The 12,340-nt window shown below is 36.8% G+C and overlaps 1 protein-coding gene across 6 annotated transcripts in view; it reads right to left on the reverse strand.

Annotated features, from left to right (window-relative positions):
* KDM6A (lysine demethylase 6A) overlaps positions 1 to 12,340 on the reverse strand; it is a 204,092-nt gene that overhangs the window by 133,825 nt on the left and 57,927 nt on the right. For all 6 annotated transcript variants that reach the window (XM_040632725.1, XM_040632697.1, XM_040632731.1 and 3 more), the window contains exon 3: positions 4,288 to 4,396. In XM_040632725.1, coding sequence (XP_040488659.1) covers positions 4,288 to 4,396 — 109 coding nt within the window. The remainder of the gene's footprint in view (positions 1 to 4,287; positions 4,397 to 12,340) is intronic.

A 12,340-nucleotide genomic window follows, 5' to 3' on the forward strand; every position in this document is an offset into this window, starting at 1 on the left:
GAAGTCTGCTTGGGATTCCTTCTGTCCCTCTCCCTTTGCCCCTCCCCCAACTTGTGCACACATGCTCTCTAATAAATAAATAAATCGTTAAAATAAAAAAAAGAATCACAACCTTCAGTTCTAACAGCTACAACAATAAAAAGAAGAACCACGCAAGCATCAAAAAAATGGTAATTTTTGAAGAAGCCAAATTCAAGATCTATTATTGGGAAATATGCACTCTATGTTCTTATACTTCATATATCCTCGGATGGACTATTGTCATTCTACCCAAGAATGACGAAGAGAAGACAGAGAGCTCACTAACTCTGACTTAAAACTTCTTCACATTAGCAACTCTTGGCATGAAACCTGCCCCTAGCCATCTGTAACTGCTGAGTGACTAAAACAACCAAAATTTATCTTGTCCAAAAGTGACAGACAAAGCAAAAAAATGACAAATTACTTGAAGGAAGGAGGAAAGGGAGGAAAAAAAATCGATCACTGGCAGGAATTTCAGAGAAAACTTCTAGCTCACCACGAACCATAAAGAAACTATTTTTTTAATTTTTGAGGTTTTCACACTAACATCAGGAATGAGTAATTACTATATTTCCTTCAACTAACTGTTTTACTTTAGGAATTCTTACTATTTCCCAAGTCTCTTACCTCATAATTTCTTTTTATAATTTTGATGTATACTCTGAGGTAATTTGCTACTTAATTTTCTAAGTAATTAACTTAGTGATTATCCTTACCTATAATTTGCCACACATATTTACAGATACTTACATGTGATTTCTATTACACTGCTCCTAAGGTCCATCACATATATTTGCAAGAATATATATGCTTGTCCTTCAGTCCAGGGTTCTCTGTCTCCCCGGTTGTTTTCCAACTCAAAGAAATCACTGCCCCACCTCATGGCTTAAGGCAGTCTAACAGCTCCATCAGCTGTTTGGTTCGGCTAATGAGTTAGCTTTGGGGTTAAGAGTGGCAAGGAGGTATGGCAGACACTGTGAAAAACCATTCAAATCTAGCTTCTAGGAAGGACTATTGGGAGTCCTGCCTGCAGACAGCCTCTAATGGTGAGCTGCCTTAGATGCAGAGCCACCTTGCCCAGGTCGCATTCCCTCCCAGGCTGGCCAATATCTAGTATTAAAAAGGATGGAGGATAAAGACCTGGTCGTCTTGGCCCAACTTGGGATAGCTCTGAAGGGCCGTTCTAGCTCCAAGGTTCCCCATGGAGTTGGCCAAGGCTGTCACAGCTTAACTTCTCACCTCTGTCCCATCCTCTTTTTTTTTTTTTTTTTTTAAAGATTTTATTTATTTATTTGACAGAGAGAGACAGCCAGCAAGAGAGGGAACACAGGCAGGGGGAGTGGGAGAGGAAGAAGCAGGCTCCTAGCAGAGGAGCCTGATGTGCGGCTCGATCCCAGAACGCCAGGATCACGCCCTGAGCCGAAGGCAGATGCTTAACAACTGCGCCACCCAGGCGCCCCCATCCTCCCTCTTTTCCATCCAATCATTTGTCCCGTACCTTCCACAGGTGCTGATCCTAAAGGCACTCCTTACTAAATATCCTGTATGCTGAACTCCCTCCAGAGGAATCCAATCTCCAATAGGCCAGGCACACTGAGGCTTCATTTTCCTACAATTCTCTAACCAATTACTTTTCTTTAATTTAAGATGTTATTTATTTAACAGAGAGAGAGAGCACAAGCAGAGGGAGAGGGAGAAGCATACTCCCCACCAAGCAGGATGCCCGACACGGGGCTCGATCCCAGGACCTTGGGATTATGACCTGAGCTGAAGACAGATGCTTAACCAACTGAGCCATCCAGGTGCCCCTAACCAATTACTTTTTAACGATAAATTCCTAGAAGCCAAATGACCAAATCAAGTGACAGAAATTGATTTTGTACTGCAAAAGTAGAAGCAGTTTTTCACAAGGAACCCCAAGCTCGGAAAATTTCACACAAAGAAGAGTACTCAGTACTATAATTAAAGAACTGTCTTCAGGATAACAGGGCCAGTAAGTCCCCTACCTACATATATCTGACCAATTTACTCAAATGTTCATTGTCTGGCTTATGTTTACTTCCTAAAAAATTATGGTTTATAACCTGTTCTCCAAAATTAAATGTCTATTTGGCTGTAGCTAGAGGTTCTCACTTTGCACTGGGTTCCAAAGAGAGAAGGGAGAAGCAGCCTGAGGTAACAAATGTCTCCATAAACTGGTGGTAGTGGTGATGGAGTGTGGAAGGGCCTACTAGAGATGGGCTCTAGTTCTGGACTTACAGGAAGATAGTGAAGAGTGGACAGAAGGAATTCAATAATTAGTATGTACAAAGGAATTTTTTTTGTAACTTGGAAATGTGGTCGATAAAGACTCAAGGAGGATTAAAGGAAAAAAATCAAGGAAACAGAAGCCGTCAGCTTGAAATACTAAAATACATATACATACCTCTGTATCCGTTCTCACCTTCCTTTTCTTCCTATCACAAATAATTGACCTACTGCCTAGCTATCAAGAGCCAGTTCGTCTAACATGACAGTAAATGGGTCTCAGAGCACCTCTTTTCAAGGACTTAAATCCTTAAAAAGTTTCGGTCTCTGCTCCCATCTTACTAAATCACTCCTGCCAGGTAGTTTGCCACATGCCCTACCTTACCCACCCACCCCCCCCCAAAAAAAAACCCTAATAAAACAAATATCCCTAGACTCATAGCCTCACAGCCAAACATTTTATAAATGGAAAATATAGTTAAGTTCATAGGTTAATAAAGTTTTAAAGGCTACTATGTATATACAGTAGCTACTATATACACATATATATGTATATATAATGTATACACACACATACACACACTATAGCATGCTCTCCAGATGCAGCATTAAAAAATTATACTGTAGAGAATTTCTGTGTATTTTTTTGTAAAATAGTTTCCTTTAAATGAGTTAGTCTTAATTAAATTATTGAATAGAGTGTTAAATAATTATTAATACCTATTATCCTGAAGGCATTTTGCTAAGTACTAAGCAGTTTCACATAACAATCCCCAAACCCCTTTATCTCTTGCTTTTCAGATTAGAAAACCGTAACTCAGGGGCATATACGCTATATGTTAACAATACAGCTGTAAACAACAGAGATGAGCTGAGAAATAAGCCTAACTTCAAACCCCATATATTATACCTGTCTCAAGCAAAAACTGAATTTTCACTAGGAAAGTGCTCACTTGACCTAATACAAAAGTGTCATTGTAAAACATCAACATTAAACAGCAACAACCCTTCACTCCAGCCCTGAAACCTGCCAGTTGTTCTGCCCACTAAACACAGTTATGGAAAACAAGCATACTATGTTTATCTGTTCCACATTCAGATGTTTACTATCGTCAGAAGGTTAAAACATTCTTGTTTATAAGGATACAATTTTTCTTTGCTACGAGTTTTGCCTTTGGTATTGGGAGAGTGGGTGGTATTTGGGGTGCTTTATCTTCCTAAGTGAACAGTGGCCCGCATCAGCAGCTTAGTACTATAAAAGGGACACATCTTGAGCAACTGCCTTGAGTTATTTAACTCATTTCTTACAGGAAAAAAATTTCAAATGAATAAAAAATTTATTTTCTCCAATGCTCAAGCTCATTATATGATCATCTCTCTGTACTGCTTACCTTTACAATAACATGACTACAGATAAAATTTTCATTCCAATAATTTCTAGCTAAAACGGAAGTTTTATAGCCAGGATAAAGAAAAGAAATACTAAGTCTCTGTTACTTCTTCAAAGTGTCAATCCATGGCTCACTTTTTTTGTTCTTTTAAGACCTTATTTATTAGAGAGGGAGAGGAAGCAAGCATGACCAAAGGGATGAGACAGAGGGAGAAGCAGACTCCCCGCTGAGCAGGGAGCCCAATGCGGGGCTCAATCCCAGGACCCTGGGATCATGACCTGAACCAAAGGCAGATGCTTAACCACCTGAGCCACCCAGGTGCCCCAGTGGCTCACTTACTACTATGGTAGAGCCTTTAAAGGGCAGGGATTTTTCACAAGGTAGAACAAAACAGTGCACAAGTAGGTGGTGATACAGTTAAACTGGTCAACTTACTGATGATTTACATAGAGTTACATGAATTTTGCACATTTCTATATACCCCATTTTTCTTCCTCATTGTTTAGGATGTTCACAAGCTTACAATTTCTTAGAAATAAAAATGGTAGTATCCTCAGTAGAGTACGAACAATTACAATTATTTTAAAGAAACATAAATCAAATAGTAATTAATAAGGGAAAAAATTACCTTTTGGATAATCTTCCAATAAGAGGTTGAAGTGACCTAATTGACAAAAGAAATCAGACTCCACTTTTCCTTCAGCTTTTAAGATTAGAGATTCGTAGCAGCGAACAGCCTAGAAATAAAAAATACAAACATTTAAGAGAAAGGTAAAACCCTAAAATGTATTTCCTTCCTGAAGTAATACATATATCCTCTATTCAATCACCCAAGAAATCAATATATTTCACTTCTACCTCACAGACATAGTCAATGCAGTATTCTTTAGATACCTAAGTATTTATTAGAAGAGACACTAGTTATGGTGTAAGTGCTTTTCCTATCTATAAAATAGAAATACTTGCCAAATAAGAAGCACTTTGATAACTTTATTCATAAGCTGCACATCTGAATTATTACAGTGGTCCTTGTTGATATAAACAGATAATACCCATCTTTCCCACAGACTGAAAGAACTTTATTCAATTATGTGAGAATTCAGAGAGTCTCAAGTAATAATAATAGCTACCATTTATATTGAACAACTTTTTGTCATAACCTCTATCAGTTTAAACTACCATACACTCTGCCTTTCAAATGTCTTCTCATGATATGCTTTAAACCCACTCTAACTCTAGTCTTCATCTTACCCTCACTCAAATACATGTGTATGTACTCACTCTATTTCTTCCCTGAATAAAAAAATAACATACTATTTTAAGGACATCACTCTTTTTTTGTAATCCTGGAGACTGCAAGAGAAAATGAACAATGGAAAGAACAGACTTCTGGAGTCTTGACAAATTCCAGTTCTCATTAGCTACAGGAGATCCTGGGGAACTTACCATCTCTGCCTCTCAGTTTTAATAACATTCAGAGGGCTGACAAAAGGATTCAACTCAGAAAACTTCTATAAGGGTTTATCACAGTGCTTAGCATTCCACAGGTACTTAATAATTGCTTTTTCACTTTCTCCTTAGATAAGTAAAAAGCGCTCTTTCAAGATTATTTCAAACTTCCCATTAGTTTTGTCAAAATTTCCCTGCTAACAATTTACAATATTCTTATGTGTTATAATGTGTCCTGGAGTCACTGAAGAAAGAAATGTGTATGATTTCTCAAATCTGTGGGTACACTCCCAGATTTGGTATCCACAAAGAAAGGAAGTAGAATAGCTTCTGTTACCAAATAATTCTTTTCACCACCAACTTCAAGAGCATTTGATGGGATAAGAAAACGTGATGCAAAGTACCCACTTAAAATGATTGGTTTTTACCCTCCTGTAAAATAAAGGGCCTTTGGTGGACAGTTTCAAAATGTATATCCTAAAATTTACCTATGCAAAGCACATACATAAATACTCATCAAGTCTGGAGAAGCCATTCTGAACAAGGCCAATTCTGGGATGATTCTACTATTCTTAAAGCCTAACATTTTACAAAACGGCTGTCTTCATTTCTTACTCCACTCTTAGCGATCTACATGTGCATATGTCCCAAATCACAATCATGAAAAACTAATCATTCTCCTTCCCTATAATTAAAAGAGTCTGAATACTACACTGAAGTGTCAGAAATTACTGTAATTTGAAGGCATGAAATTTCCAGATCCTCTTTAATTACATCATATATAATCCTATCTGGCAGATGGTTAAGAGCACAAAAATACAATTTATTTCAGTACCTTTTAATATCACAGAAATTCACAATATTATTGGGCTACAGCTTGACAATTCTTAATTTTACATTAAATGAGTGACTTTAAAGCTAATAATGGCACTGTAAATAAAACACTCATTAAAATAGTTATTATCTTTTCTTAAACTCCTGGTTATTTAGAAACTTTTCCTACTCCTCCCTGATAATTTCTTACTGCTGATCAGCATTAAATTTATAAGCAAATATGGTTTCACAGTGAAAAAGATTCAAGATATAAACATGAAGAAATTTAATGATTTAAGCAAAAAGATGGCAACACCCTATACTTCGTCTTACCAGCATACCTTGATTCCACTACCATGATCGTCTACTGCCTTATCTTCCACTTCCCATAAAACAAAGGAACACACCTAAAATGAATACTATACATAACTCTGATCATCATGAAGCATTAACACCAAGTAAAAACCAGAATGTGCAGATTTTAAATTCGCCTACCCATACAGCCAAGCTTCATTAACAAATTCATAATAATTTCCAACAAAGCCAGCATGCACCTACCAACTAATGTTGGTGGTCAAAGATGATGCTGACAGAGCCGAACATCAAATGGGATGAAGATGAGCAAGAAGTGAGAATAAAGTTTCCAAGTGCCTTGTGTCACCATTTCATAGTGAAACTTCATGAATTTATTTGAAGTGTTTGAGGTAAATGCTGATATTTAGATATAGGCAAATACAATTTTTAAAGAGCATTTAAAAGAAAATAAATAACTGGAGATAATTTCCAATACTCCTAACTCGTACAATAATCTAGAATGAAACAGTATTTTTGTAACATTTTTAGTCAAAAGGCTAACTATAAACATAGAAAAGAGATTAGATTTAGAACAAAGTTTAGGTAAACTTCTATAAAGCAAAAATATTTCTCATTAAAATGGTTACTTTTATATTCTTGCTCTTTTTACTTGAAATATGCACAAGTAAAATCATCCCCACGCGTGTACACACGTGTAGAGAAAAAAGGACTAGAATATAAAACAAATGTTAAAAACAGAAAGTCATATAGAAACTTTATTTTCTTTTTACTTCTATTTTCTAGATTTTTCATAATTAACCTGTAACATTTCTATTCTTATAAAAATCATTAAAGAATTATGCTTTCCTCTAGGATTCACCCTACCTTTAATGTGAGGATATTCAAAATTTGCATGAAAATCATTTGTGTCTATATCAGCATCATTCAATAGAGCACTTTCTACAATGATAAAAACATTCTATAATCTGCGTTGCCCAATAAACCACCCACTAGACACACGTGGCTATTGAGCACTTGAAACACGGCTAGTAGAAGCCAACAACTGAATTTTTTTTTTTTTAAAGAATTTATTTTTTTATTTGACAGAGAGAGAGCCAGCGAGAGAGGGAACACAAGCAGGGGGAGTGGGAGAGGAAGAAGCAGGCTCCCAGAGGATGAGCCTGATGTGGGGCTCGATCCCAGGACCCCGGGATCATGCCCTGAGCCGAAGGCAGATGCTTAACAACTCAGCCACCCAGGCGCCCCACCAACAACTGAATTTTTAAATTATTTCATTTTAATTGTTATTTCTATTTAAATAGACACGTGTTAATGGACAGTGTAGAGCTAGATATTTTTTAAAGTTTAAAAATAACTGATCCCTACGCTAAATATCAGGAAGGCAAAATTTCTCATGTTTATAAATGAAAAGACTATAAAGATAATGAAGTATCTTGCACTGGGCATGAACAATGCCCTTCACAAAAATCAGTTACGTCCTACGGTTGTTTATAGTGACTTACAAATCCATAATCCTTACCGCCTACTGGAAAAAACAATGAGAATGAAAATAAAGTTAATCGTTAAATACTAGAATCAAAGAAGGGTAAACTAAGATCCCCCCAGCTAGGTAGAGAACTTCCATGTCTTCCTCCCATTACAGTACCATTTTCACAATGTTCAGTATAATTTATGCTCGGTATCTGCTTTATTTTTATTATTTGAAAAATCAGTTATCTCAGAACCGTGATAGTATCATTACCCTCTATTTCTAAACCTTGACAGATGAAGCTTAGAGCTTATGAACACAGACATGTAACATTTACTTTTTTAATGTTAACATTAAAAATGCTTAAAGCATTGTAGTCTTGTATGATGAACTTGGTCAGGGCCTAGCCAAAATAGGACACTTGTTAATATTTTAGAATTGTTAAATATAGGCAACTTTTAAACAAATGATTTTTCTTCCAATTGAAAAGATTGGCTAAAGTAGTTGGGACATACAAATGGTAGAGAAAATTAATGTAGATTTAAATACCCCAATGATTTTAAATGAAAAACTTTTAGGTTGAATATAAAAAAGACAAGCATGCAGTCCTGCCCTTAATTCCTAAAAGCCAGCTACAGATATACAAGATGGTTCAGCAGCTAGCTGACTACTTACAAAAGAGGATTGTAAGGGATTTAAGCAGACTACACAGGTCAGAAGGTCATCCATGAAATACGGCTACTAAAAAAGTATTCACGACCCAAATTAATAAAGCATATTATACAAATTAACACCAATATAAGCTCGCCAAGGTCTACTCTGACCAGATCTCTAACATTATCACCAGTTCTGAGTGCCACATTTTAACAGCTGGTAACTTACAGAGGGTTACAATTCTGATGAAGAATGGAGAAACTATTAAAATTAGTCTAACTAAGTTTACCTGGGGAGAATCATCAGGGATGCTAAAGCTTTACTCAAAAATTTAAAAAGCTGTCTCTTCAGAAATAAGATTAATTGCACTTTGGGTACCTCCAGACATCAGACCAATGAATGGGTGTAACTTATAAGCAAGTTTAATTCAGTTCGATCAGAAAAGAGGAAAATTTAAATATACCGAAAATTAAATGGGGCATCTTTGGCTCCTATCAGTGCAAAGAATTAAAGCATAAATTACTAAGCTATCTTAGTGGGAGTTAGAAAAGAGACTTTTTACTTTGGATATAATTCTGAGCTGCATTTTTTTTTTTAAAGATTCCTTGGGCTTCTACAATATAAACATACAATATATAATATATATAATACATACCCACACATAAACACACATACATATAAGTGAGTACATCTCTCCTGACTTAATTCCATGATTATTCACTTTGAATTTCAATAATAAATTCCAAAATAAATTCAGTATCTTGAGCTGCTTCCCTCAAACCCTAAAAATGTTTGCATTGTTAAAGCTGATATCCTTCCCAGAAATATGCCTCATAAATAATGACGATTCTTGCCCTTTCCAGACATTCAGCAATGCCTTTGCCTGGATGCTTTTCAAACTACCTAAGTTTAAATCATCTGAAATTTCAACTCACCACATTTTTTTAATGAGGGAAGTGTTACACACTTAAAATGGTAATCTTAAAGATTACTGATTCTTAATGACATTATTGCTGAACTTATATGTATCAGACTTCCATTCTTAATTTTGTTTACTGTTGTTGAGAAGGTAAAATGTATACATCACCAATTCTAAAGGGTATACAGTGAAAAGTCTGCCTCCTAATCCTAACCCCAGCCATCCAGTTCCCTTTCCCAGAAGCAACAAACATTAAGAATTTTCTACTGTATTCAAGACTATTTTGTGCAGGTGGAAGCAGATATATTTTTCCCACTTTAGTATTAATATTTACGTATTTATATAAACATTGTTTTGCAACTTGCTTCAGATTCTAGGTGTCCCTGATACCCTTTCTCCTCTCTGTTAATAGAGCCCCTAAATTTAATTAGACATGTTTTTACAGAATAAATACTGGGATCCCCAGCCATCCTTGTATGTGTAGCCTGATCATTAAGCTCTGGCCAATGGCAAACAAAGAAAGGGCACGGTCTGCTTCAACCCCTCCTCCCCCTACCTGGAAGCACCTAGATGGTAGAAGCCAAAGGGGAGGATGAAACAGAGGAAAACAGAAGCCTATTAAGTTCTCAGAACAGTGGAGTTTCACAGCAGCGTGGAACTGTCCCTAAGAATTATTTTATTTAAACAAATAAATGAGTATGCAGCCCTCTTTCCACAATTAAAAAAACAAAAACAAAAACATCCCAGTCGCCTAATGAAAAAATCATTAACACATACAAAAAGGAGGAAGGAGGGATGCATGGTTAAGCGTCCAACTCTTGATCTCAGCTCAGGTCTTGATCTCAGGGTATTGAGTTCAAGCCCCATGTTGGGGTCCACGCTGGGCAAGGAGCCTATTTTAAAAAGGCAGTGGGGGGCGCACCTGGGTGGCTCAGTCGGTTAAGCGTCTGCCTTCGGCTCAGGTCATGATCCCAAGGTTCTGCGATCGAGTCCCACACTGGGCTCTGTGCTCAGTGGGGAGTCTGCGTCTCCCTCTCTCTCTACTCCCCCTTCCCCCTGCTCATGCGCTCGCACGCACGCTCTCTCTAATGAATAAAAGCTTGAAGAAAAAAGAAATCTGGTTAACTGTCACCCATATTTAACATTTTAGAGAAGATACAAGAACTTACACATCTGTTACTCTACCCTACCTCCCTCTCTCCAATTTCCAACATCTTTTGCATCACAATAAAGTCAGTATAACAAAATTTAAGCATTTCAGTCTTGCTCCTGGATTTCTCAGCCTCTCTGGACCTATTACTCTTCATTCACTGGATATTCTGGATGCTAATGAGTAAGCAAGCATCATGCAAGATACTATCAAAGCACCCTACAAACCATTCTTTTCAAACAAACTATTAAAAACACTTTGCTATTGCAAAATATTCTTACAGAACTATACTACTGAAATCAAAACTAGATAATTTAATAAATCAAGTGCTGACAGCTAATATTTGAGCCCTTAATATGTACCAGGCATTATTCTAAGCACTGTACATATATTCATTTAATCCTCACAATTTCTCTATGAAATAGAGATACCCTACTTCACCAATAGAAAATCTGAGCCATAGAGAAAGCAAATCCTGTGTCCAAGGTCACAGTTACCCATTAGGAGAGGCTGGATTCAAACAGTAGCTGAGGTTCCAGAGCCTCTATAGCAGTTAGCTGTTCCAACTCAGGCCATGCCTAGGGACCCAAAAGTAATTTCCAATACAGGATACCCCATAAGCAACTCTCCCTCTTACACTCCTACAAACTAGCTCCCCCTACACCAAGCAGAAAAGTATTAAGATCACCACTTCCTGCTCCTGCCATCCCACAGATTTAGCCCCACAGTTCTTTATCAAATTTTCTTACCTTGCTTTATTTCAAATCTTATAAAAAGCAATATTAAAAAAAGACACACACACAAGCCAAACAAACAAAAACACCAAGTTCCCATATTCAAAAGCCACTTGTGGCAGAAAAACACTACTGTTCATATATATAAAGGATAATATACCAGTTCAGACAACATGTGGAAAACATATGGAAAATGTTATATGGTTTTACCCTACTTTTTGTATTTTCTACCTTGTATCACCTTAGTTTACCTAGTGTTGTTATTGCTCTCTCTAGTATATTTGGGAAAGAAAGGCCAAATACAGCTGCAACAAAGCACACTAGGCTGTACTGTCTGAACTGTCAACAAGTTGCTGGATTACTATTAACTCTAAAACCGTTATTGCTTATGCAAACAACCAAATAGACATTAGCACGTGTACACACATATACCCACCCCCAGGACCAACATTAAATCTTTAAAAAGCTGTTGTGTCAAAACACCTATGTTATTTTACAAATAATTTTTTTCTGTATCATACCAAGTGTAACACCAGGCACATGGGATACAGTCAAGTTATTTATAAAGCTTCATTCAAATCAAGCATGTGTATTAGGTCTTGAATAACCTTTAAAATGATGTATATTTAGGGGCGCCTGGGTGGCACAACGGTTAAGCATCTGCCTTTGGCTCAGGGCGTGATCCTGGCGTTATGGGATCGAGCCCCACATCAGGCTCCTCCGCTATGAGCCTGCTTCTTCCTCTCCCACTCCCCCTGCTTGTGTTCCCTCTCTCGCTGGCTGTCTCTATCTCTGTCGAATAAATAAAATCTTAAAAAAAAAATTAAAAATAAAAGAAAATAAAATGATGTATATTTAAAATCAGAAGGTAAGGCAAGTATGAGAATTTCAGCAGAGTGATTTCTGTGAATAAAGCCCAGAGTAATCCCGTGATTTCCCATATAAAGCAGCAGGCATTATATAGCTTCTATTTTGCCTCATTTGCTTGCTACTACACAAGGTCTATTATTAATCTAGAGGAAGAAAGAGACAATCTTACATGCAATCACTCTCCCTGTCATTTCAGCTATACACATTTAATTCAGATTTCCAAAAATATACAAATAGGAAGAAAGCCAGCTACAACAAAAATAAGTAGGCCAAATCTGCACAAAGGTTAAAAAAAAAAAAGTTTCTATT

This window comes from Ursus maritimus, assembly GCF_017311325.1.
Source record: "Ursus maritimus isolate PB19 chromosome X unlocalized genomic scaffold, ASM1731132v1 scaffold_X1, whole genome shotgun sequence".
In the NCBI taxonomy this organism is placed as follows: Eukaryota; Metazoa; Chordata; class Mammalia; order Carnivora; family Ursidae; genus Ursus; species Ursus maritimus.